Genomic DNA, 24,897 nt, shown 5'->3' with positions numbered 1-24,897 from the left:
TAGCTCTGGTGAAACCGTCTGTTCACTGGTCTAATTTAATGTGCTGGCTACATAACAATATGAGTAACCATAGTAACAAGGAAGCAAGGAAGCCTCTGTTTACAGTTTCTTTCCAACACTGAGTGCAGTGCTTCAGTGCCTCTTCCTTTGAGCTCCACAGGATGGAGACTGTAACACACAAGCTGCAAGAAGTGCACTGACCCTGTGAACTTACTGATACTATTTAACACATCAGCGATCATCTAACATCCCATTTACTATTCAGCTCGCTGCTTCAGGCTGTGGTTGACAGAAACATGAACATGACATTTGTTCATGAAAATCATGATACTGATTTGGGGACAATGGGCCTCATTCAGTAATATCTTATTACAGTTTTCCTTACATTTGTTCTTAAGAAGGTCCTCAGAAAAGTCTGCGTCAGATTCATGACGTGTTCTTAAACCCCAGAGCTGTTCACAACTGTACTCTTATAAAGATGTAACCCACTGTCGTAAGTTGAGGGTGTGCACTAGTTGTTCCTAATTAGCATAGACAAATGCCCAGCAAATCCCCATACAAGGGCATGTGACTGCAGGGCTGTGTGCACACACAGAAACTGAAGAAGAAGAAGAAGAAGAAGAAGAAGAAGGAGTTGAGAGATCAAGTCAAGAATGCCCAACTCAAAGCCTGCAGAAAGCGAATGCCAAACAAAAACAGCTAACCTGGCTCAGTCCACAGACAAAAAATCCACTTGCTAGCACCTTATAAAGCTCAAAATTTAACAAAGAAGATGTTGTAATTAACCAGTGTAAAAATGAAATATAACAAAAGACTTTGGACAATGCTACGCTAGCCTTTTCCCCCCTCCTTCCGGTCTTTGCGCTATGCTAAGCTAATCGGTGCCTGACTCCAGACTCACTTTTGGGGAAAAAAGCAAATAAGCCTACGTCCCTAAGTTTTAAAGAGTTGCTTTAAAAAGCTTCCAGCAGTTGAAGGAGCAGAATCAGTTCTCATCACTGTCAGGATTTTGTTGTGAAACATCTTCATCAAGAGAAGATGTTGAGGAACAGCTGATTTTTCTGACTTCATGTTGCTTAGGAAATGTTTTCCCTCTATCTGTTTGTTTTATGGGGTAAGTTGTTGGTAATTCTCACTTTAAACATCAGTTTCCTGGAAGAGAATAAATATGAACACATTAAAGTTCATTATTGAAGAAATAAGTAATTAGGAAATAAGTGTAAAAATACAGACAAAACATATGATAATATATTGTTGCCATTATTAAGTAAAAACTGCTGAAATTAAACAGAAACAACTGAGTTTTTAATGGTATTGGATTATTTCACAGTTTTGGAGGTTAATTACATGTTTTGTTTTAATGTTTAAATATTGAACACCTCAGATCTCCAAACTGAAGTCATACACAGAGTTCAGATAAAGACGTCACGCCGACCATGAACGCAGCATTAGTGTTTGCGTGTCTGCTGTTAGATCACTATTCCTGGAGTTTATATAACTTTATTGACACTATATCCTGTATTAGAGCTTCAGTCTGCTTTTATAATGAAGTTTAATATTTGCCTGCTTTGTTTTTATTACATCTTTTTTTTTAATTTCTGTCATCATTTTGTTTCTATGTTACTTGTTTTATGTATTATTACAGTAATAAAAGTCCACTGTTGGACTGAATGTCACTGAGATGATCCAAAAAAACCCCCCAAAAAGCCTTGTTACATCATCTGTCCATTAACTTATTGATGTGCGTTGCAGTAATTTCATCGCAAAACAAAACATCTATTTTGGGAGAGAAACTGAAGCTTGACATTAATTACTCAACAGGTGCTAAACACAGCTGACTGCTCCTGCTAAAGTACGACTGGTTTTTAACAGTGAAGTACTTCCATAATAGTTAATGGAGATATTTGGTCCATTTAGTGCAGGAAGTCTCATTTTGGGATGAAACTTAAAACTCTTACTTTCAGTTGAAAAGACACTTTAACCTGAGATGAATCAGAGCGGAAAATCCTCTGAAATCCCTTCAATCATGTTAAAATGCCAGCAGCAGGCGGTCAGGTTAATGTGTGTGTGTGTGTGCATGCGCGCACGCTTGTGGAGGTGGCGAGGTTGTGTAACAGAAACAGTATTTGGAAGCTCTTCACAGACAAATCCATTAAAATATAAAAACAGAGTCTAATCTGATCTAAAAGAAATGGCTCATTACTGTGTCAAAGGGACACACAGTAACATTACACAATTTCTCGTAAAGCTCAGTGGGTAGGTTTCTAGAAATTAAACAAAAATGTGCACATATTATTTAATCTCCTTTAACAGCAGTGTCTCCCTTGAGGCACTGAGTGACAACCGGTGGAGTCCCTCAGGGATCATTGTTTGGGATGATCTTAGATTTTATTTTCTTAATGCTTCCCCACGGACACATCGTATTGCAGGCATAGCATTTACATATTAAAGAGTAAGTCTGATATTTTATATTTTTCTTATTGTTAACAAAGCCCATGCAAAGAACAAGACCAATATACAGCTAAAATAGTTACTACAAATGGAGACACATTTGCCAAAAACTACAATGATCAGCTGTTTATTAAAAAATGAATGTATACATTTGTGACAAGATTTTAAAGAGTTATGTCTTCAGTAAACAAATGAGCTTGAAAGTGAAAGCCAAGGACAAGGGAGAAGAAAAAGTGTGAAAGTATTGACAAGAGTATCAATTTTTTTTTTCTGTCTTTTAATGGGATTTTTTGCATCATATCCATCTCTCTTTCTCTCCCCTCTTTCCCTGTCTGCCTCTATACTATCAACTGTCCAATAAGGGCAAAAATGCCCCAAAACAAAATGTTTTAAATCATGTAAGTAGTTAAAGTCCCCCTCCACTTACAATTGGGTCCTTCTTATGTTCATGTCCCCTAAAACGTGTGAACATGACTATACCGACGTGTCTGTGCAAAGTTAGTCACTAGAGCGGTATTGTCCTCTACTGAAGGTGGCGATGTCTGTGCACTTGCCTAAAATCTGAGATTCAAACATACCCCAGGCGAGCTCGATAAGGTATGCCACTAATATGAAAACAAATTGCTGCAACACCACACAGGTAAAGAAACCTGAAACCTTCTGTGCAGAGCGGACTTGTCAGTACAGTGAAAGTTTTGACAGCAAACATTTTAGAGTGTGCATTTCTGGATGTAAGCCAGACCCTGGAGCTTCCTTCCATCATCTGCCAGAAACCTCATCGTAGCAGTTAATGTTGTGATTTACAACTGTGTCAGCCACTGCCAGTTAGCCTACAAGCTAACAAACAACATATATAGAAGATGCTATCTACACTTACCATTCCGATACCTCTGCTAGTCGCCAATTTTGGAGCCAGCAGACTCCTCATCTGAGCCTGGATCTGACTGAGGCTCAGACACATATGGCTAAATGATGATGTTTCCTCTAATGCTAACACTAGCTATCTTGATGCACACTGCTCTTTCATCTGCCGCAAGCAGCTCTGGACAAAGCGGAGAGCGAAAGTGAAAAACTACCGCAGCGGCAATGGTGGTTGGAGGCCACATCCAAAATTTCTCAATGAGGGAGAAGTTTTTTCTAACTATTATGTGGGAAAATCATGTTAAACAAGATATTTATGTTTTCTTTCTATTATTTGGAGGCGTTCTTATCTGCAACAGATTCAGCTTTTTGACATTTTCTCTCAGATTTTCATTTTCACTTTAGTTGAATCACATCCTAAAGCTGACCTCAGCAAACACAAAACTACTGTCTTTTTCTATATCTTTTACAGAAGACAGACTGAAGACTCATTAAACTTTCAGCCTTAGCTATACTGTTATCTTTTCATACTTTCATGCCAAAGAGAACATTAAGTTGGACTAGTTTCTGGCAGTTACTCACTGTGGTCCTTCCCCTGGCCGGGCCCGGTGCCGACGCTGGCCTTGGGTGTGACAGGCATCATCGCCTGTCGGATGGCCTTCTCCCAGCTCTGGCCTACATCTCGCCCCACGCCAGATGCAGCCAGGATCGGATTGTGGTGCAGGCCGCCGTTGTCCTCCCCGACGTAGTACACCATGCTAGCCGTGATCACCTCGAAGCAGTGAGGGTTGCTGCCTGGGGGCAGGCTGCCGAAGTCCTGCGCCAGCTCAACCTGGAGGATCTCGGACAGCGGGATCTCCTGTAGTTTGTTAGAATAGATAGAGGTAGAACATTTTGATTCTTGTCCTTGACATAGGTTACATGCAAGTCCCATAAAAGACAAAAGTAATCAGTTGTTGGACTTACCTCCACTTTCAGCTCAGAAACTCAAACCTCTGCACTTGCAAAACATTTCCACCCTTCACACTCTGCTAAATTGTACTAGCTATATCCATCTTAAAGGTCATTTCAGCCAATAAGAAGCATCCACAAGGTCTTGAAATAGTCCAAAGGACACTGTTTCAGCTGGTTGTTCTCTCCATCCTAACACCTCTCCTCTCTATGCTGAACTGTGAGACCCTCTTTGAATTTCAGTGTTTGAAACTTCCCTTCCTTCCTTTTCAGGCAGAGTGCAGAAAAAAGGACCCTCCACCCCTCCAAAAAGCCTAAACCCTGCCAGATCAAACATATAGAGGAGAGCGATCGGCCCAGTGGTGTCTTCATGCCCCTCAGTGTCATCTGAACGTTTCGTATTTTGCCAAGTTCATCTCCCCCTCCTCCTCACTCCAAACCACAAACTCAGATCAGTATCCATTCATCCTGCCGCGCTGATTAAAAGGCAGGACGTGCCTCAGCCGCTCTGGGCACGAGACAGCGTGGCGAGCAGCCAGAGAGACGGCAGGGAAGCAACCAGAGGTCCCAAAAACCACCATAAGTCCCCCGCCCTTCTGCCGTGCCCCCCTCTCCCTCACCACGCTTTTGCTCTCTCTTCAAAGGGAGATTGCTGCAGCGCTTTGTGGTGAAGGTCAACAGGTCGCTGGCAGACATGAGATAAAAGGAGGTGGAGCAGGAGAGAGGGATGTGATGGAGAATGGAAAGAGGCGCAGCTGAACTGAACTAAAATCACTTATGATCATTTCGTATTTCAAGATAACAAAATTCATTTTTTGGAAAGTTGGACAGTCAGAGAAAATTGTGCCACATGAGTTTTTGGGGTTCAACTTTTTACCTCATGTTTAAATCGGTTGACAGGTGTCCATTAAAACTGTAGAGCAGGACGCCTCAAACGCACAAGTCATCAAAAACCAATCCAAATTAGCATTTAAAGTGAAGAAACAGTTGATTAATATATTAGCTGATAGAAAGAAAATAGTTTCAGTCATTCTCTGGTTCCAGCTTCTCAAATGTTTGCTGCTTTTCTCTGTGTTATACGCAGCCACAGAAGAACTGCTTTTGCGTTTCCTTGCAATATACTTTTGCATTCCCCCTGCTCCATAGGAAGACTTAGTGTGTTGGTCCAGTCCAGTTATAGTACACTTCCAGTTTAGGAAAATATTCTTCAGATACTATGATGTGACACTTTATATACCACCTTTATTGCTCATTAAAGGTCCAGACAGTACGAATCTTGGGGGATATATATTGGTAAAAATGGAACATAATATAACTAGAAAAGCACTCAGAGAGCGCAGGCCTCCGCCAAGCAGCTTGGATTTCCCGCCATTTTATTATTTTATACATTTTGCTTCAACCGATCACCACCAAAATTTTATCATCTATTGCTTGTCCCATTATCATCCTTTCCTGAAAATGTCATCAAAATCCGTTCAGAACTTTTTGAGTTTTTTTGCAGACAAACAAACAAACAAACAAACAGACAAACGCCAGCGAAAACATAACCTCCTTGGCGGAGGTAATAACTATGTTTTCTTTAGTGTATAATCGCGCCCACGGAGATTGCTATGTTGCGCTGCCATGTTTCTACAGTAGCTCAGAATGGACAAACCAAACACTGGCCATGCATGTTTTCGCATCAGCCACCATAGCTAGCAGTGGCTCAGCAGCGAGCAGCAACGGAAAAAACATTTATTTGTAACATGAAACTGCTTTGTTCTGTGTTTTTACTGGTTTAAATCACCAGGTCCATTTGTTTTTGGAGAGGACGGGACCTCTGCAGATAATTCTGCTCCTGGTCATAACCTCCTGAAGGAATTCTAACTAGGAGAAGTTTCAGCTGGTTGCAATCTGTAATCCTCACCGCTGGACGCCATGAAATCCTGGACATTTAATTGCAGAGGGCCAAGCTCCAACATTACACAGCCACTGGCTATAAGCGCAACCACGTTGTCTGGCTGTGCTGCTTGAAGCTGTGGCTATGTATATGATTAATGATTCAGCTGTGGCTACGCTTGCAGTTTAATGTATGATGCTGTAGATATGGCTATAAATAATCTAAAACTTAGGCTTCAAAGTTCATGCTTGACCATGGAAACAGTAGCTGACAAAACAATCCCACCACAGGGCCATTTTAACAGCTTGAGACACTCAGAAAAATGGAGACTTAAACATCTACAATTCCATGTCAACTGTGGAGGAAGTGAAAAAAGCTCCAGAACAGCTACTAAATGAATCCAATGATGATGTTTTTTTAGTGATTAAAAATTTACACCTCCCCTTGATAAACTGAATAAAAATTACATTCCTTTTTCAATGCTGCAGACACAATCTTATAAGTACAGTACAGGCCAAAAGTTTGGACACACCTTCTCATTCAATGCGTTTTCTTTATTTTCATGACTATTTACATTGTAGATTCTCACTGAAGGCATCAAAACTATGAATGAACACATGTGGAGTTATGTACTTAACAAAAAAAGGTGAAATAACTGAAAACATGTTTTATATTCTAGTTTCTTCAAAATAGCCACCCTTTGCTCTGATTACTGCTTTGCACACTCTTGGCATTCTCTCCATGAGCTTCAAGAGGTAGTCACCTGAAATGGTTTTCCAACAGTCTTGAAGGAGTTCCCAGAGGTGTTTAGCACTTGTTGGCCCCTTTGCCTTCACTCTGCGGTCCAGCTCACCCCAAACCATCTCGATTGGCTTCAGGTCCGGTGGCTGTGGAGGCCAGGTCATCTGCCGCAGCACTCCATCACTCTCCTTCTTGGTCAAATAGCCCTTACACAGCCTGGAGGTGTGTTTGGGGTCATTGTCCTGTTGAAAAATAAATGATCGTCCAACTAAACGCAAACCGGATGGGATGGCATGTCGCTGCAGGATGCTGTGGTAGCCATGCTGGTTCAGTGTGCCTTCAATTTTGAATAAATCCCCAACAGTGTCACCAGCAAAACACCCCCACACCATCACACCTCCTCCTCCATGCTTCACAGTGGGAACCAGGCATGTGGAATCCATCCGTTCACCTTTTCTGCGTCTCACAAAGACACGGCGGTTGGAACCAAAGATCTCAAATTTGGACTCATCAGACCAAAGCACAGATTTCCACTGGTCTAATGTCCATTCCTTGTGTTTCTTGGCCCAAACAAATCTCTTCTGCTTGTTGCCTCTCCTTAGCAGTGGTTTCCTAGCAGCTATTTGACCATGAAGGCCTGATTGGCGCAGTCTCCTCTTAACAGTTGTTCTAGAGATGGGTCTGCTGCTAGAACTCTGTGTGGCATTCATCTGGTCTCTGATCTAAGCTGCTGTTAACTTGCGATTTCTGAGGCTGGTGACTCAGATGAACTTATCCTCAGAAGCAGAGGTGACTCTTGGTCTTCCTTTCCTGGGTCGGTCCTCATGTGTGCCAGTTTCGTTGTAGCACTTGATGGTTTTTGCGACTCCACTTGGGGACACGTTTAAATTTTTTGCAATTTTCCGGACTGACTGACCTTCATTTCTTAAAGTAATGATGGCCACTGGTTTTTCTTTAGTTAGCTGATTGGTTCTTGCCATAATATGAATTTTAACAGTTGTCCAATAGGGCTGTCGGCTGTGTATTAACCTGACTTCTGCACAACACAACTGATGGTCCCAACCCCATTGATAAAGCAAGAAATTCCACTAATTAACCCTGATAAGGCACACCTGTGAAGTGAAAACCATTTCAGGTGACTACCTCTTGAAGCTCATGGAGAGAATGCCAAGAGTGTGCAAAGCAGTAATCAGAGCAAAGGGTGGCTATTTTGAAGAAACTAGAATATAAAACATGTTTTCAGTTATTTCACCTTTTTTTGTTAAGTACATAACTCCACATGTGTTCATTCATAGTTTTGATGCCTTCAGTGAGAATCTACAATGTAAATAGTCATGAAAATAAAGAAAACGCATTGAATGAGAAGGTGTGTCCAAACTTTTGGCCTGTACTGTATGTATTAAACAAAAAAAACTGAGGCAGATTTAAAATATTTCTCTTCAATTAACATTACTGTGCTCAGTTCTTTAAAATAAGTTGAGTTGGAGATGTATAACAAAAATGTTTACCAGTCACCAGTCATCACCACTGACATATGTGATAGAAGTGATCATTAACTATGAAATTTAAAGTGTCTCATGTTTTTCTTTTCTAAAATTTCCTTAGTGGAAGGTTACAAGCTGCCCTGATGAGAATAATTACAGTGAATTTTCTTGTCATAATTAGACAGTGATGTGTGTTAATGTCTTATGAATGTTACTGTATGAACCCGACTCCCTCCGCTCTCCTCCACACGTTGCTGCTTTGTTTGGCTGGGCGGCTGAAACCAGATCTGAGCTGAGTGGGTCTCCTACCTTGTAAAACTTGGCTCCACTTTCATTCTGAAACAGAGTCAGAGTCTTGCTGTCCAGCCTCCAGTAATGCCTCTTCCTCTGAAAGTCAAGAAAGAGCTCATCAGGATAAAAACTTTATAGATTTTGACTTAACAAAATTTATTCAACAGATAAAGCCACTAATTAAGATTTTATATTTAAAAAATATGAAAACGTACATATTTAAAACAAGATGCACAATTTCAGATCAAAATACATGAGAAAGTATTTACACCTACTGCAACATTACAATCCCAATATTAATGCATCAATAAAAATGATTTACTAATATAACCAATATATAATGAGTAGTTTTACTTTTGAAACGTTAAACTCTTTCTGCAATTTAACGTATTAACATTAACTGAATGGCTCTGTATAACAGTTTTGATTGCTAGTGGCTGGGTCCGCCATTCCCGCCCTGTTTTGTGTCTCCTCTCACCAGGTTGTCGTAGCTGGTATAATGGACCATCCATCCCTCTTTAACCACTGTTGAGCTTTTCCTCTTGGTGTGTTTGATGGACTGAACCACTCTCATCAGAGGGATATTACTGCTGGTGCACGGGCTGCATATAAAACAAATAAACACAGAAACACAAACACAAACATTTCTGGACGTGCAACAACCAGAATGATTAAGAATATCAGTATATTTTTTGAATTAAATGGACAATTAGTAAAATGAAAAAAACAACAACTGTAAAAATCCAGTAAAAGTGTATTTTATTTAATTCAACTTTTTTATTTCTAGTAGAAAGAAGTGTCATTTGTTATGTTAAAAGGTAAATAGCAATACTGGGCTCTATAAATAAAATTGAATTATTATTAAATTATTGTCACTTTAATTTAAAGCTTTATTGAAGCCTTAAAAAGATATTTCTTCTACTTGGTTGGAAAAAATCTGTGTTTTGATTCATGCAAAAACTGGAGTAAGAGTGTGAAGGAGTTTATATGGTAAATACATGTATATCAGATATACGAGCGTCAGGTTAAAGGACTGAAGCTGACATGCAAAAGTTTAAATTTTTCCAATTTCAGCCAGTAATCATCATCGTAACATAGAACTGACAAGCAGATGATGTGCACACAAGTCTGGCCAGGCGGCCTGCGGATTATGGGAAATCCAAAGGTTCAGTTCTGCACCAGTGTCACCTTATGGCTCTGAGCGTCTCGTCATCCTTCTCGCTGTCTGTGCAGGGACCCTCGATAAAGAAGAGCTTGTCGTCCTGCTCGTCCATGCTCTGACCGCCGTCACTGTTGGTGTCACAGTTGTCCACCTCCATTGTCGCCTCGGAGTCCAGGCTGGGACTGGCTGGTTCTGCAGGAACACATAGTCAAGTGTGTGAGTACAAGAGGCACTTGGTATTCACTATAAAAAAAAACTGAAAATTGCATTAAAGTGAACAGGAAAACCTCCATATTCTCAATAGAAAAACTACATACTCACCTCCATTGAAGTCGACCTCACCGAGGCAGTCTCGAGGTACTTTGGCCGCACATCTCTTATGGCAGTTAAATTTACAATCTAAAATGGAAGAGGAGCAGATTAGTAGAATTACAAAAAATAATCAAACATGCATCTGTTTTAGAAAATGACACAGGCAACTTATTTTGTCAGTCTTCATCATTTGGTGACAACTGTGTCAAACCAAAATATGCAAAAAACTTACTAAAATAATATGTAGAAATAATTTAGAAAACAAATGAATGATTAACTTTGGATTATATTTCTTTGTGTTGTCACCTTTGCACTGCATGCCCTGGCGGAAGAGGCCCTTCAGCAGACGTTTGCAGAACTGGCAGATGGTGGGACGGGTGTAGGTGTGGACGGAGAAGGTGTGAGGGACTTTGACCCGACCCAGGACCATCTTCTCCATCCAGATGGGACGGCCGCTCAGCAGGGAATTGCGTTTCCCGGCGCCCAGGAGGGGGCGCTGCTCCAAGATGGACCACGGGGAGGAAAAACAAGGAGGGTAAGTTTGTTTGTGTTCAAATGGTTAAATAGAAAAAAATCTCATTTTAAATAAGATACTGTGTATTTGAAGACAATACCTATATCGATATTTGAGAGTGTAAAAAAATCAGCCAATTATCAGCCAATTCTCATTTTGTCATAAACTCACAAGCAAACATTTTTGAAAGTATTTTGACACTGAGCAGGTCATTCTGTAGTAGAAAAATAAATGCGTCAGTGCTCTCTGGTCAACAAAATATCTCACGGAGACACTGTTTCAATATTACCTCAATGTTTAAAAGGTAGTGTGATCACATTCCAACATGATAAGAAGTACGTGAGCAAAAAGGCAAACAATCTCAAAAGAAAAGAGAGGGTCCAAATACTGCTTTACCTTATTCAACCCAGGTGTGAATCCCAGTTTGATCCCAACAATTATATCAATATATACACATAAAAAAATCTATAAGATGAGACTCTGAGATGTGTCAGATGTGTGACTCTATGAAAGGCAGATCATCTGCATATAGTGACATAGCTAGAAAATATAATGATCATAGTAGGCTACAAATTATTACGACAATTGGCATTGATCTATTTTCTCTGTGTAAACAGAGTTTTCATGTTGTAAATAATTTGATGAATACATTAATTGATTGGCTCAACGTAGGATCCACACCTGGTTGAATCAGGTGAAGTCTATAAATGGACCTTCTTGGTCACATGTTGAATACTACCTGGTTAAGATGTAATGTCGAAACATGGTAAGTGTACTTAACAAATTGTCCTGTTGGGAGAATCTATTCAGTGTGCTGGTGCCCATTTCTTTAAAGTACCTCAAACAAATTTGTCATTTCTCTACTGCAACATAATAAATAATATTGGCCGACATACATCTGCTAATATTGACAGGAAAGCAATAACCCAGTATTGGCTCCAATTACATTACATTTATTAGTTTTGTCAGGATTTCATCATAAATCCAAAGTTAAATTAAAAATAATGAAAACAATAACAATACTAATAAAACCAACCAATAAATATTTTTGATCTATTATCCAAAACTTTAAATAAAGACATTTTTGAGTTAACTTTGGTCCACTAGCATGTGATATAAAATTGGGGAGAAATTTACAACATCAGCAACCAAGATTAGATGTTGATGTTAGCATGTAGCTACATGTAGTAGTGTGGGCTATGTAATGAAAACAATCACAGGTGGCGAATGACCATGTAAAAAAAATCCATCACAAACTGACGTCAGCCTGTGGCCAAAGAAGAAAAAACAAACATTTTAAATTTATATACATGACAGAAAATAAGAAAAGCATATTAGGGTTCCTAAGACCATTTTAATATCAATTAGAATCAATTAGAATCCATTTTAATACCTGTTTTCATGATCATACCTAATCCTGACAAAGGCTGATGGAAAACCAGTAGGGACAGTAATGTCTAAAATAATTTATTACTTTATTGAAATTTAGATCATTTTTTTAATATCTCCCAGCTAAATATAAAAGTAGTACCCAGTTATACAATAAATTGATGTGACCTGGGCCCAGGTCAAGTGGAGACCTTTTCTGTAGAAAATTCAATGCTTTTTAAGGCTTTTCAAGATCTGTAGATTCCAAAATATGTTGTTGTCCCCCCCCCCCCCGGCAAAAAACCCATGTAATTTCTCTTCCCCCCCATGACTCTAAACCTAGTGAGGGGAAATGAAGGGAACAATCAGGGTTCAGGAGGTTCAGCCGAGACATCACATTTGGAGAATTGTTCCCTCGTCGTGAAAAGTAGAGCACAGATGAAATCTTTTCTATCCACTGGAACAATGGCCGTCCTTGTGCGACGTGCAGCTTATAGACCTGCAGTCCTGGTATGAGCAGGAAGCACGTCATACAATGGGCCTGAATTAGTACAGAACAGTTAATCCACCTTCTGATATATCACGTTCATACAACATTTATGACGTCTGATTTAAGTCTGAATTATGTGTCAAGAGTTTTTAACACGAGAGGTATAATGCTAGGTTTTAATACAGGGCAGAAATATGTAACACAGTAATAAACCTGACAGGACCTCCCAGAGCACACATGTTGTTTGTATTTACATACTTGAAATGCCGGAGGGGGCAATAAAATTACTTTGACCTTATTAACTGCTGCCTGAACACGTCAACATGCTAATTTTAAAACAAACCTATGCTTGTCTTCTGCCAGTGTTTATTTAAATTCAGAACCAGGCATGTGCTCTTTGAATTGACAAGGACATCATCATTATTATTATTATTATTATTATTATTATCATCTAGCTCCTTTTCATCATTTGCACCATACGTTCTTTACAATCACGTGTAGGTACAGACCTGCTGGTATAACAAGCACTTTTTTTATTTAAGGCAGTGTTGTGTTTGGAAAGCTATTCAAATCTATTTTTTAAAAAACCGAACACATTTCATGCCAAAATGTCGGTGAAATCTGAGGTTTTTTTCCTTCTGCGAAAAAGACAAGCTACATGCTAGTTCTTCAATTGCAAACTTTTGATGTTTCGTTCAGCAGAAAAATGACTGGCAAAGACCTTAAAGGAGCTGGACATCACTGTATGCTGGAGGTTGAATCGTGAATCGTGTCCTTGGCTTCTTAGTTAAATCACCCCTCGCTCCTCCACAGCACCAGTTTCTCATACAAATATGATCACTTCTGGCTCCAAAAAAGGTGGCGAATGCCAAAATGCTCAACTAGAGGCTTCAAAACAGGAGTCCACAAACCAATTGGTGACATCGCTGTAGCTATGTCCATTATTTTACATATTCTATGGTCACGTTTGTGCATGTGTTTGTATTTTGGGCCTCTGTGTATGTGTAAGGTGTAAAACAATGACTACAGAAAATGAAAAATTGAAAATTTTTAATTCTCCCTTGAGGATCAGCAGGGCTGAAAATTAACACCTGCTAAGTGCCAAATGCGGGTAGATTTTCCATTTGGCGGCTAAATCTCGGAAGGTTATCCACCACATTGGCGGGTAAATGTTTGTACCAAAATAGTCATGTAATAAATTATATATTTAATAGCTATTTGACAGTGGCTAATAGCAGACCGGCGCTCTGTTTGTTGTGTGTCGCACTTAAATTGCTCCCCGCTGCATCAAGGAACCTGTAGGCCTACTCAAAGGACGCGTGCATACGCAGGCATATCGCACGCCTAGATCCATGATCTGCTTTAGTAAGCAAGCTATCACCACGGGCGTCATGTAGCGACATTTACCAGGTGTAAGTAAACCACAGACAAAACGAAAAAACAGCAACGAGGACGAAGCTGAAGCTGTAACGTTACAGGAAAAAAGAAAGTTTTGTGAGAAATGGAGGTTCGGCGATAACGGCGTTTCAAGAGGCTGCACTATGATGCTGAGGGTGCAGTAATGAGCAGTAATGTATGTCGGCAATATGCTAAAGAAAAAAAAAACGTAGCGACTCGTTTGTCATCGGTGACAAAACGTTGAAGCTGGTGGACATCCGTGACCATGAATGCAGCAAGTGTCACATAGCCTGCTATGTTACTGTAAATTACTGTTATGTTTGAAGTACAAATGTTTGCATAAAGTGCAAATGGAATTTTGAGCTCAAAACTTGTTAATATTAAACTAATTTTACTTCAAATTTCACTCTGGCCTCTCCTTTAAGCTTGTATTCAACATAATACTGTATTATCTCAATGAAAAGTACTGAAACAAATGTATATGTGACAGAAAAGGGCAATTCATTATTTTGGCTGGTAAAAAATATGCTTGGCCGGTGGATTTTTTCATCTACCAGTCCCCTTGGCCGGTGAGCCAAAAAGTTAATTTTCAGCCCTGAGGATCAGTAGTGTATGTCTTCTTCTGATCTGCTTTTTTGTTTTGCTTTGTTTTTTTGTTTTTTTTTTCAAATCTGCATGTGCACGACAAAAGACTGCAGACAGGAAACAAAAGGAGGGCTGGATGAAAAGACAGATAATTACACAGAGCATTGTGCCCTAGTTTAACACAAACTAACAAAACTGACTGTATTCATGTGATATGACTGAACTAACCCTTTATAAGATTTAAAGATTATTTAACTGTGATACTTAGTGCACGGTGACTGTCAGTTTTTAAGTTTAACAACAGCTAAGAGCAAATGTTCCACAAAAAAAAACACATTAAGATATAAGTCTTTTCTCTTTGTGCTCTGATGGTTCAAATGGTGGAGTGTTTGCGTGTGTTTGAATGCTTGTGCGTGGATAACTGTGTGATGGAGCTCATAAAAGTTTTTTTGTTCCAGTTAGTGTGAAGCTCTGACTGTGATTCACTTTGTTCACTGGTTTGAACCGGATGGAAAATCCAGTGGTTTGCCTCCAGCCATCAGAGAGAGAGAGAGAGAGACTGTGTGTGTGTGTGTGTGTGTGTGTGACAGGGGTAACTACTGGAAATGGCTCATTGGTTGCACAACGTAGATCTGCTGGCATGGAAAGTGTGTGTGTGTGTGTGTGTGTGTGTGTGTGTGTGTGTGTGTGTGTGTGTGTTTTCATTCACGTCATTCATTATTTGCCAATCTCTAAACTGACCTCCACTTTACTACCAACTCATCCACATGCACCTGTTTTTGTATGAACCTGTTTAGGGTTGCCTATTCAGCCTATCCCAGCACGCAGCTGGGCGTCAGGCAGGCAGGGTACATTCTGACACACATATAAACAAGACAACCATTCACATTCACACAATCACACCTACGGGCAAATTTAGAGTTTCCAGTTCACCCGACCTGCACATGTTTGGACTGTGGGAGGAAACTGGAGCACCCAGAGGAAACCCAGACAACAGGAAAACATGCAGACTGCATACAGAAAGGCAGCAGTGTGAATTCACTAAGTACATTTACTCAAATACTCTACTTAAGGACAGTGCACTTGTACTTTACTTAGTTTCTGCTACTTTATACTTGTACTCCACTACATTTCAGAGGGAAACCTTTAATTCGACTACATTTATTTGTCACTTAGTTACTTTTTCTGAGTGAAGCAATTCTACAAGCCACTTGCATATTTAAGCCGCATATAGCCAGTGGATGGTGCGAATTTTGTATCACACAGACAAATAAAGAAAGAAGTTTGGCTTGAATTGTTAAATCTAAAAAAAACTTTACAGTAAATTACTCAGAGCAAGATACTGAAAATAGTTGGCAAAATGTAAAACAAGTGCCACAATAAAAGCTCTTTTAAATTTTACATTTTAAAATATGACGGAAAACAGTGGAGCTCAAAGTGACTGTGTAAAACTAATAAGATGTATTAAACAAAAATAAAATGCTGTATTATAAATATAAATTTATCTGTTATGTATTTTTGATGTTTACCCTAGTTTTAATAATCACATAATAACGCATTTACTGCTCTGAATGAGGGATTATACACTCCTCTGTAGTTCCAGAATATTCCTCTAACTCTCTAGCTAACCAAACACACTCTGGCTAAACTGTAAAACTGACTGATCCTTAAAAAAATATGTGGTGTCTTCATCAGACCGACAGATGTGAAAGACTGAAGGTACTAAGAGGTAGCAAACCCACCTCCTCCTGTGGTGTCGGGGTGAACTCAGTGGACGGTGGACGAGCAATGGACATTGCGGAGCCTGGCAGCGAGACGTTGGACAGCCGTCTCTTCTTGACCCCGCTACAGTTGTTGGGGATCTTGAACGCACACCGTTTGTGGTAGTTCAGTCCACATCCTGTAGAGGAGAAAATCATTTTTATGTTTACAGTATTTAATTTTATCCTCCTGTTGTTAGTCTTTTAGTTTGTGTTGATGTCTTTCGATCTTACTGATCAGTCCCACTGGTGAGTCAGTCAGTGCAAACTCATGCAGGGCAGCTTTAACTTTAACTAGTGCAGAACCCGAAGTTAACACAAGTTCCAAACATTCAAGGCTAAATTTTGGGTAAATTCTAGCAGCTCTGCAAGGCTGTACTGTCTGAGAGTATCATTAAGGAACAGTTCATCCTGAAATACCTGTGGTGCGAATTATCAGTCTAGATTGTTTTGGTTTTGCAGAGTGTGGGAGATATCGGCTGTAGAGATGTCTACCTTCTCTTATATATAATGGACCTAGATGGCACTCAGCTTGTGGTGCTCAAACCACCAAAAACATCTGAAAAACTCAAAAGCAATGTCTCTTTCCAGAAATCATGACCCGGATACTCAAGATAATCCACAGACCTTGTTGTGAGCAGTTTCATGTAGGAACTCTTTTCTTTCTACCAAACTACACCAGCTAACTGCATCACTGCGCAAAAGGAAACACACATCTAAAAGCCGTGATCTTTTATGTGGGATTTTATATGAGATCTTTTCATAGGATTTTGGATTACTGCAGAAATAACCTTTGTGGCAAACAAAACTGTGATTCTTAGACCTATTGTTCAGCAAGAAAAAATCTTCACAAATGGACACTACTTTTATGATTTTTAAAGCCTAAATGCAGTCACCAGAGGTAAAATGCTAACGTTAGGCTATAAATGAACTACACAATGGTCAAACCCGTTGATTTCTAGACGAGGGAACCAGGAGTGCCAAAATGCCAATTCATTTCAGGGTTTTAGGATTCCACCTATAACATCTTTCCCAATTAATTGTAAATGGAGCAGCTCCAGACTTTATACAACATCACATCACAAATTTCAGTTTTAGCTCCCTAGCTTTTGGATTTGGGAGAGTTGTTTATGTTTAAATAATATTTTTGGACTGTCTTAGACCACAGAAATGACACATATTAATTTTGAAAATGCTAAAAGTATCTGAACAGCTTTATTAAGGGATGTGCAAGACAAGTTGTGAAAATAAAATTCATGCAGCAGACTTCACACAGAAAGAACAAGACCAATATCTGAACTAGGGTTGGAACGGTATGAGTTTCACAGTATGATAACAATCTCAGAAAATATCGTGGTTTCACAGTATTACAGCATTATTATCAGTCAGAATGACCCTTAAAGGAATTAAAATGGAAGGGTTATTGTTGGTTGAACAATCATTTTATTACTATAATTTAAACTTAAAACTATTCTCTTAATGTAAGTATGTGTAAAAAGTCTCCCCTTAGAAAATAACTAAAATAAAAGGGAGATTCAAAGTCCAGTTGCATTTTTTTTTTTCCAATACGTAGATAAGCAAATGTCCATGGTATGATAACCGTCAACTTTTCTATCACGGTATACCTTGAAACCAGCAATTGCTGCAACCCTAATCTGAACCAAGAAGGTCCTATTTGTGGGACATAAGTGGAAACTCAAGTCAAACTGTCTTTTTCAAAATGCAGGTACAAGAATTTAAAGAGTTTAGGTTGTGGTCAGTGAAGTTGTTTACCAAATGCTTTAAATTTGTGATTTACACCAGTGACAAAGGCCTCTTTTTTTCATCAAGGATTTCTCGTCCTTCACTCCCATCAGTCGAGTGAGTGGGCTGATTCTTCTGTTAGTTTGAAGCTTTTTAACACTTTCAACCTTCAAAGGTTATATAAGCGGAAGCTGTATTTTCTGTGCTGGCATCAACATCAAGCGTCTCTTTTCTCTGCTTGGCATCACTACAGTTAAGGTTCGCTCAGAGGATTCTGATTCCGAGCGCTGAGATCAGGACATGAAAGTTGTGAAAAATAGTCGCAGGAAGTTACCAAGTCATTGAAGACATCCTGCTTTACAGTTGCTGCAGCTTTCAGGCTTGAAAACCAGTGAAAATGTGTGTGTGTGTGTGTGTGTGTGTGTGTGTGTGTGTGTGTGTTGGACGAGTGCCTGGGCCTTGATTCGCAGGTGATGACTCGGTCAATTTGGACATGGCAGGAGTCAGGCCCTGAGAAGAGGCTGCCCACAGCCTCAGTGACATTAAAGCTTGATTAAATGTAATAAAACAAATATGACATCATGCTGAATTAGTCCAGGAAGCTGAACTCTCCAATTCTCAAGGGGGACGGAGGTCAGAACAGTCAAGTTCCACATGTCCAAAGATCATTTTTCAGCTCATCCATCACAACACATTTCACCCAGCTGAGACAGTCACTCGGATGGGAAGACGTGCAGTTTATTCGTCTCTGTTATACTCATTAAAAATCCAATTTCTATTACATCACAGCTACAGTAACACTAGCAGAACAAAACTTCCTCTCGTTAAGTTTAATGGGCAGGAAGGTTGTCTGAACTGTTTTAAATACCCAGATATCCTGATAATCCATTTCTGACTGGCCTGACACAATGGTTTAACTTGTTTTATATTTAAGTATATTCATGTTTCTGTATTTCTGTAGTTGCCACAGAGCTAACACATGATTGCGCCATATCTAAGTTAATCAGCTCAGTTTCTCTAGGTCCATTTTTTCTGTTTACATTATGTCAGCTTGTTAACTAGCTAATCATAGAATCATGACCACTGTTGTTGTTGTTGTTAATACAACTGATTTACACACAGGTGAAAGACCAGAGTGCTCCCATTTTAATATTAGTCTCTCCCAAGTGGTGGGATATAATGAGCTTTGTCCAGGGCGTACTTCCCTCAAGTTTCATCAACAGAACATAATGAGGACAAACATGGTTATTACCTCACCTTACCATAAGGGTTCATTCATGCTCAACGATAGACAAGCATCGGACACAGATGGAGCCTTCTACTCTGTGTTCATTTCATCCATATTTGTGTACGCCTTCTGAAAGCTTACTGATACAGATGAAATGGAGCAATACCACTGGAAATTGTGGGGGTGTGTAGCGTAGTTCAAGCAAGACACAAGAAACACATTTTAAAAATGGCTGACCAAAATTAATGGGTAATATGGTGAATATAATTCTCCACCCACATCATGATGTTTTTAATAGCCTCAAAGACCACTACCTTCTACAATGCTGCCTCCATTTAAAAGAACATGCTCCCCTGTAGCCTCGTTTGTTGTTGTCAGAAACTTTTGATTCTGTCTTCTAGTGCCATTTAGTGGATGTATCTATGTCAACATAAAGGACACATGGAAGTATGTGGGCAGTGACGTTTAAAACGTTTAAAATGAATGGATCCGTTCTCATAAGTAAAAGAAAATATAGATGAGCTTTAAGTACCAAATAGGGCTGCACGGTATATGCGGTAGACGGTAGAAATGATATAAATTTGGCCCACGGTAGAGATTTGCGCTCTACTGTCCTATCGTCGATGACGTCATTGCACCTGCCTCAGTGTGAAAATGGCTGTGAGCACAGAGACAGCGGAGCAAGAGGAGCTGGTTCACGTCTGTGATTTAGCGTAGCACGTGCAACATGTGTTGCTGGAGAACTTGTGAGTGAGTGAGTTAATGTTTTATGAACAGCCCCTGACTTCTCAGACTCTTTTAGCGACTTACTGCTCAGAGGGAACTCATTCAGTGTCTCCTCTGGCAGCAGCACAGCGTCTCTCCCTCTCCTCTCTCGCCGTGCGCACACGGGAGTTGGTTTTCGGCAAGAGAGTTTGTCATAAACCTTTGGTAATGTAAACCTATGTGACGCTAGGGGCTCCACAAAAAACTCCATATGTGAATGTGTGATAGTTGTGGTATCATAGCAGCCTGTCACAGGTTACAGCGTGATGATTAGAGGAGAAATGGCAGAGCATAAAGGTCCAGGTGGAAAAAACACAACTCAGTCATTTAGGATTTTGCTAAAAGAAGGAAATTACCTCTTGATATAGATCCCAGGGGACATTTTGCACCATAGAGTACTGGGTTTTAATTTTGAGTTTTGAGATCTGCATTCTGCACAATAAATGCTCTAAAAATACATTATATCTTTGCTTTTGTTGTTGTTGTTTTTTTTTTTTTTTTTATCAATTTAGCTTTGCTAAGGGACTACAAAACCCATTCAGAAACACTTCTATTATAACTTTTACACTTAAATTTATACCGCGATATATACCGTTACCGTGAAGGGATTTGATTTATACCGTGATATAAATTTTAGGTCATACCGCCCAGCCCTAGTACCAAACCTTCCCCTACTAAGCGACATGGCTCAACAGAGGAGGTGAGAGCATTTACAAGTTGCTGGGTCGCGGTTAATTCACACATATCTGAGTGTTGGTGGGTCTTGTGGATATGGAAGAAACCGAGTTGCGCTGATGCAAGTACCCACGCTGCTGCAGTTTTTCTGTGCTCACCAAGTAATCATGGTTTCGATTATTGGAAGCAGCAGACCGACAATAGTAGAAATGAAGAGCAGAAGTTTCTGCAAGTCACATCCCTACTGGTGGAAATGAAACCTTTCTTGTGCAGCAGAAAACAGCATGAAGAACTTTAAAATCAACAGTGAGTGCATACAATCACGGTCAACCTCCACAACCTGATTTAAGGCTTGATAAAACCATAAAACCTCTATATGCTGAAAGACTGTGATTACACTCCACTCATATCAACCAGATATATTTTAAAAAGGCTCCATATCTCTGATTTCATCTGAGATGCCTCTGACAGTTCAGTTAAATGTGCCTCTCTTCAGTCAGTTCATTCAGGATGCATGTGAGTGCAGGTGTCAACCACAGCAGCACAGAGTCATCATAACATGATGTGACCTCAAACAACCTAGTAGCAGTAAAACCCCAGCACCGTGCGGCACATTGGCACCACATTCTTACCTTCACACTTGAGGCCCTGTCTGACGAGCCCCCATAGCATCTCCCCACAGTCATCGCAGAAGGCTGGCGCCTTGTAGGAGTGAACGTACAGCGTGTGAGGTCGGATCTGGAAGTCCTCGGCTGTAGCCAGAGCTGAAATGAACAAAGAGCAGTCAAACAATAAGCGACGCATGGGACATTTCTCACCCTGCACCTGGTTTGGGTCTTCTGTCTGTAGCCTCAATTACGCATCAGTAAAACTGCTGTTTTCATGAAATAATTTCAGCTTTGGTTGAATATACCATTCAACCATTGGGGACGTTCGTTACTGAGAACATCAGGGATATCCTAATCAAGTTGTGTTGCAGCTAAACCATTTAAATGACTTGATCAGCTTAGGATGTGATTCAAATACTGTAAACTGGCTAAAGCTCAATTTGGGTTCCTTAATACTGACAGACACTTAGTCTTAAGAGGGCTAGTATTAAATTTAGGCCTGAAAGACAGCTTTCCTTTCACTCCAGAAATATTTGTATATATATATATGTTTATGTTTGCTTTGTTTTGTTTTATTGTGCAATATCCAAGAAATATTTTGTGTCAGTGTGGATCAAAATCTCTGAGGGATGTTTCCAGCACCTTGTTGAATCTATGCCACACAGAATTAAAGCAGTTCTGAAGGCAAAAGGGGTCCCACCTGGTACTGGCATGGTGTCCCTGATAAGGTGTCAGGTGAGTGTATATTGTCATAAACTTTACTATATTATACCTTTCCTGTGTATGGGATAACATACAGCAAACAAAGCATATCACCCTGTCAGGGTTCATTTCACAATAATGAACTGCTGGCTGTACATTATCCCACTTACTACACAGCTACTTACTAAACAAATCAATAATTTGACTCAAAATATTGATTTAAAAAAGGATCTTATTGTTCAAATCATTTTGTTAGTCCCACTAAGTGTCTAAGATCAGAACTATGCCAACAGCAATGGTATGTTACATATGGCAACACTCTGTTATTCACAGAAATAACAGACCATATAATGCCATAGTTGACCAATCAGATTGGAGTATTCAGCCAAGCCGTGTAATGAACCATAATATATTTGATATCTCTCTGTTCCATTCTGTTATATTGTTCTAATATACTGTACATTATATTGTATATATTTCACCTTATACTTCTTATCCCATATTACATCACAGTTTACCATATTACACTACATTATGTTGACATATCACAAACATTTTTTGCATTATTAACCACACCACTATTGCTTTACCTTGTATTTTCTCTCTCCCAATGCTCTTGTATATTTTTCATTTGTATTATAGTCTTCTTTATTTTTATATAACTTTTATTATTATTTATTTTTTCTTTTATTTTCTCAATTAATCTGTGTTTCTGTCCTTGTGCTGCTGCAATAACCAAATATCCCTGCTGGGGATCAATAAAGATTTATGTTACCTTTAAAAGTGTTGTAAAACTGCCATTTTAATTTTCATTACAATATTTGTATTTGCAACATATAAGCGGTTATGATCAAAGGTAAAAAAAAAAACAAAAACATGTGGCTCAATGACAAAAGACCTTATCTAAAACTTGTTTTTGTTTTGTTTTGCAAGATGCCTCCACTGCTCTAAAAGCAGAGGCAGGTATACTAATAGAGCAATGAACTGGCTGAGCTCTGCAGGGTTTTGCAGCAGCAGGAGGAGGAGGATGAGGAGGAGGAAGTGGTTGCGGGGTTGAACCTGGTGCGGTTCAGGCTCCGACTTCTGTCTTCTTCCTCCCGTGTAATTTAAACCTGCCGCTGCTCTACGCCTGGGTGTTCAGCTGTGAAGGTGTCACTTTTAGTTTTTACAACCCAACCTGTCAACACGACTCAGGAAATGACAATCCTATACACAATATTATGGTTAGAGCGTGCAGGGAGACCCGGGGCAACGCCACAGTGGAGGAAACAAGATCTGAGGCGACTTCATGCTCGCACTCACAGGAGGATTAACAAAAGAGCTGTAAGAGGAGAGGAACCAAGACAAAACACACAATAAAATATAAATATATGAGGTGCTTTAATTTGTTACTGCCTGGAGAGACTCACAGCTGCAAGTGCCAACATGTACAAGTAAATGCTAATAACAATATTACTAATAACAATGATATTAAAATGTAATTTGTGTCGTGAATTGTAATTCTAAATCTTTACATTTTAAATGAAACCAAATAAAAATTATGTATACATCGGTTTATTTATGTATTCATTTGTACCGATGCTTGCTACAAAGCACTGGGAATGCCAAAAAGTCAGTCTACCACTTTGGTTCAGACTAAAATATCTGTTCAATGGATTCCTATGAAATTTTTTACAGATGTTTATGTTCCCCAGATGATGAATCCTACAGACTTTGGTGATCCCTTTGAGTCTTAGGTTGCCATTTCATTTCAATTTTATACAACTTTATAATCTATGAAGGCAATTTGGTTTTGGGCAAGTAAAAAAAGGCAGGAAACAGACACATCTACAGACAGACATTTACAAGCAACAGGGCTCTTTAAAACTCTACTGGGCTGATGGTGCAATTGCTTTTTTTTAACAATAAAAAGGTAGAAAAAGCATTGTGTAATTTGTGGCTTTGAGTGAAATATCTCAACAACTTTTGAGTTGATTGCACCCTGCAGAGCTTACTAGGTTCTGATATGCATGGTCCCCTCAGGATGAACTGTAATCACGTCGGTGTCATCATCAGCCATCTGGCTAAATATTTTCTCTGTCCAGTGCTTAAATTTATGACCAAATACCTAAATATCTATGACGTTTCCATAAGCCTCAGCTGTACTTTGTGTTTAGTGCTAATTAGCACATGTTTGCATACTAACAGGCTAAACTAAGATTATGAACATGGTAAACATTATACCCGCTAAATTTTAATAAATGTATATTATACCATGCTAACATTAGCATTTAGCATGTAGTACTAGCCTTACTGTCTTACAGAGCCGCTAGGTGTCGACTCGTCAGCTCAATCCCAATACAACCGTTGCCCCCGCCATTTAGCCCTAACTTAGATCCAGGTCCCTCACTACTCTTGTTTTGCGCGTTCACATCTATGGGTAGGGTGTCCTGATTCTTTTTGAGCTAGAGGGGTAGGGCGAAATGTAGGGGCTACATGACCCTCCAAATTGAGGTTTTTCAGCAAGAAGACAAAAAAAAAATGAAAAAAAAAAATGACACCATTATGTCAGCTCCCCAGTTTCAAAGCTGAGAGACATTCACTTGAGCTGTCTCCCCAAACGGGCCTCTAACATCAAGAGAGACCCCTCACATCCTGGACACCCTCCCCTCAGGCACAATCACACACACACACAAACCAACCAACTGAAAAACTTTGCTGAACCCATAACTGACATTGTTACTTTTATGCCCTACAACAGTCTGAATCCCAAAAATCTGGAGGGCAAATTCAAAGTCTCAGCCACTACCAGGCCACATGAAATTTTAAAGAGAGGGTGACCAAATCCAGAGACAAGTATTGCTGATCAAAATGTAGATTTGATTTTGGGGTTTAGACACTCCAGCAACATAACCCCCCTGATCTCTATCTAGATGAGGTTCGGATGCTG

General features: G+C 39.6%; 1 protein-coding gene across 1 annotated transcript in view; it reads right to left on the bottom strand.

Moving 5' to 3' along the window:
* LOC117270883 (serine/threonine-protein kinase D3-like) overlaps positions 1 to 24,897 on the bottom strand; it is a 62,070-nt gene that overhangs the window by 8,602 nt on the left and 28,571 nt on the right. The window contains exons 4-11 of the mRNA XM_033648850.2: positions 21,291 to 21,422; positions 16,230 to 16,387; positions 10,439 to 10,628; positions 10,142 to 10,219; positions 9,847 to 10,012; positions 9,137 to 9,260; positions 8,677 to 8,754; positions 3,895 to 4,171 (exon numbers count right to left, since the gene is read on the bottom strand). Coding sequence (XP_033504741.1) covers positions 3,895 to 4,171; positions 8,677 to 8,754; positions 9,137 to 9,260; positions 9,847 to 10,012; positions 10,142 to 10,219; positions 10,439 to 10,628; positions 16,230 to 16,387; positions 21,291 to 21,422 — 1,203 coding nt within the window. The remainder of the gene's footprint in view (positions 1 to 3,894; positions 4,172 to 8,676; positions 8,755 to 9,136; positions 9,261 to 9,846; positions 10,013 to 10,141; positions 10,220 to 10,438; positions 10,629 to 16,229; positions 16,388 to 21,290; positions 21,423 to 24,897) is intronic.

This window comes from Epinephelus lanceolatus, chromosome 13 (genome assembly GCF_041903045.1).
Source record: "Epinephelus lanceolatus isolate andai-2023 chromosome 13, ASM4190304v1, whole genome shotgun sequence".
Classification (NCBI taxonomy): domain Eukaryota; kingdom Metazoa; phylum Chordata; class Actinopteri; order Perciformes; family Serranidae; genus Epinephelus; species Epinephelus lanceolatus.
This window is presented reverse-complemented; position numbering and strand designations above follow the sequence as displayed.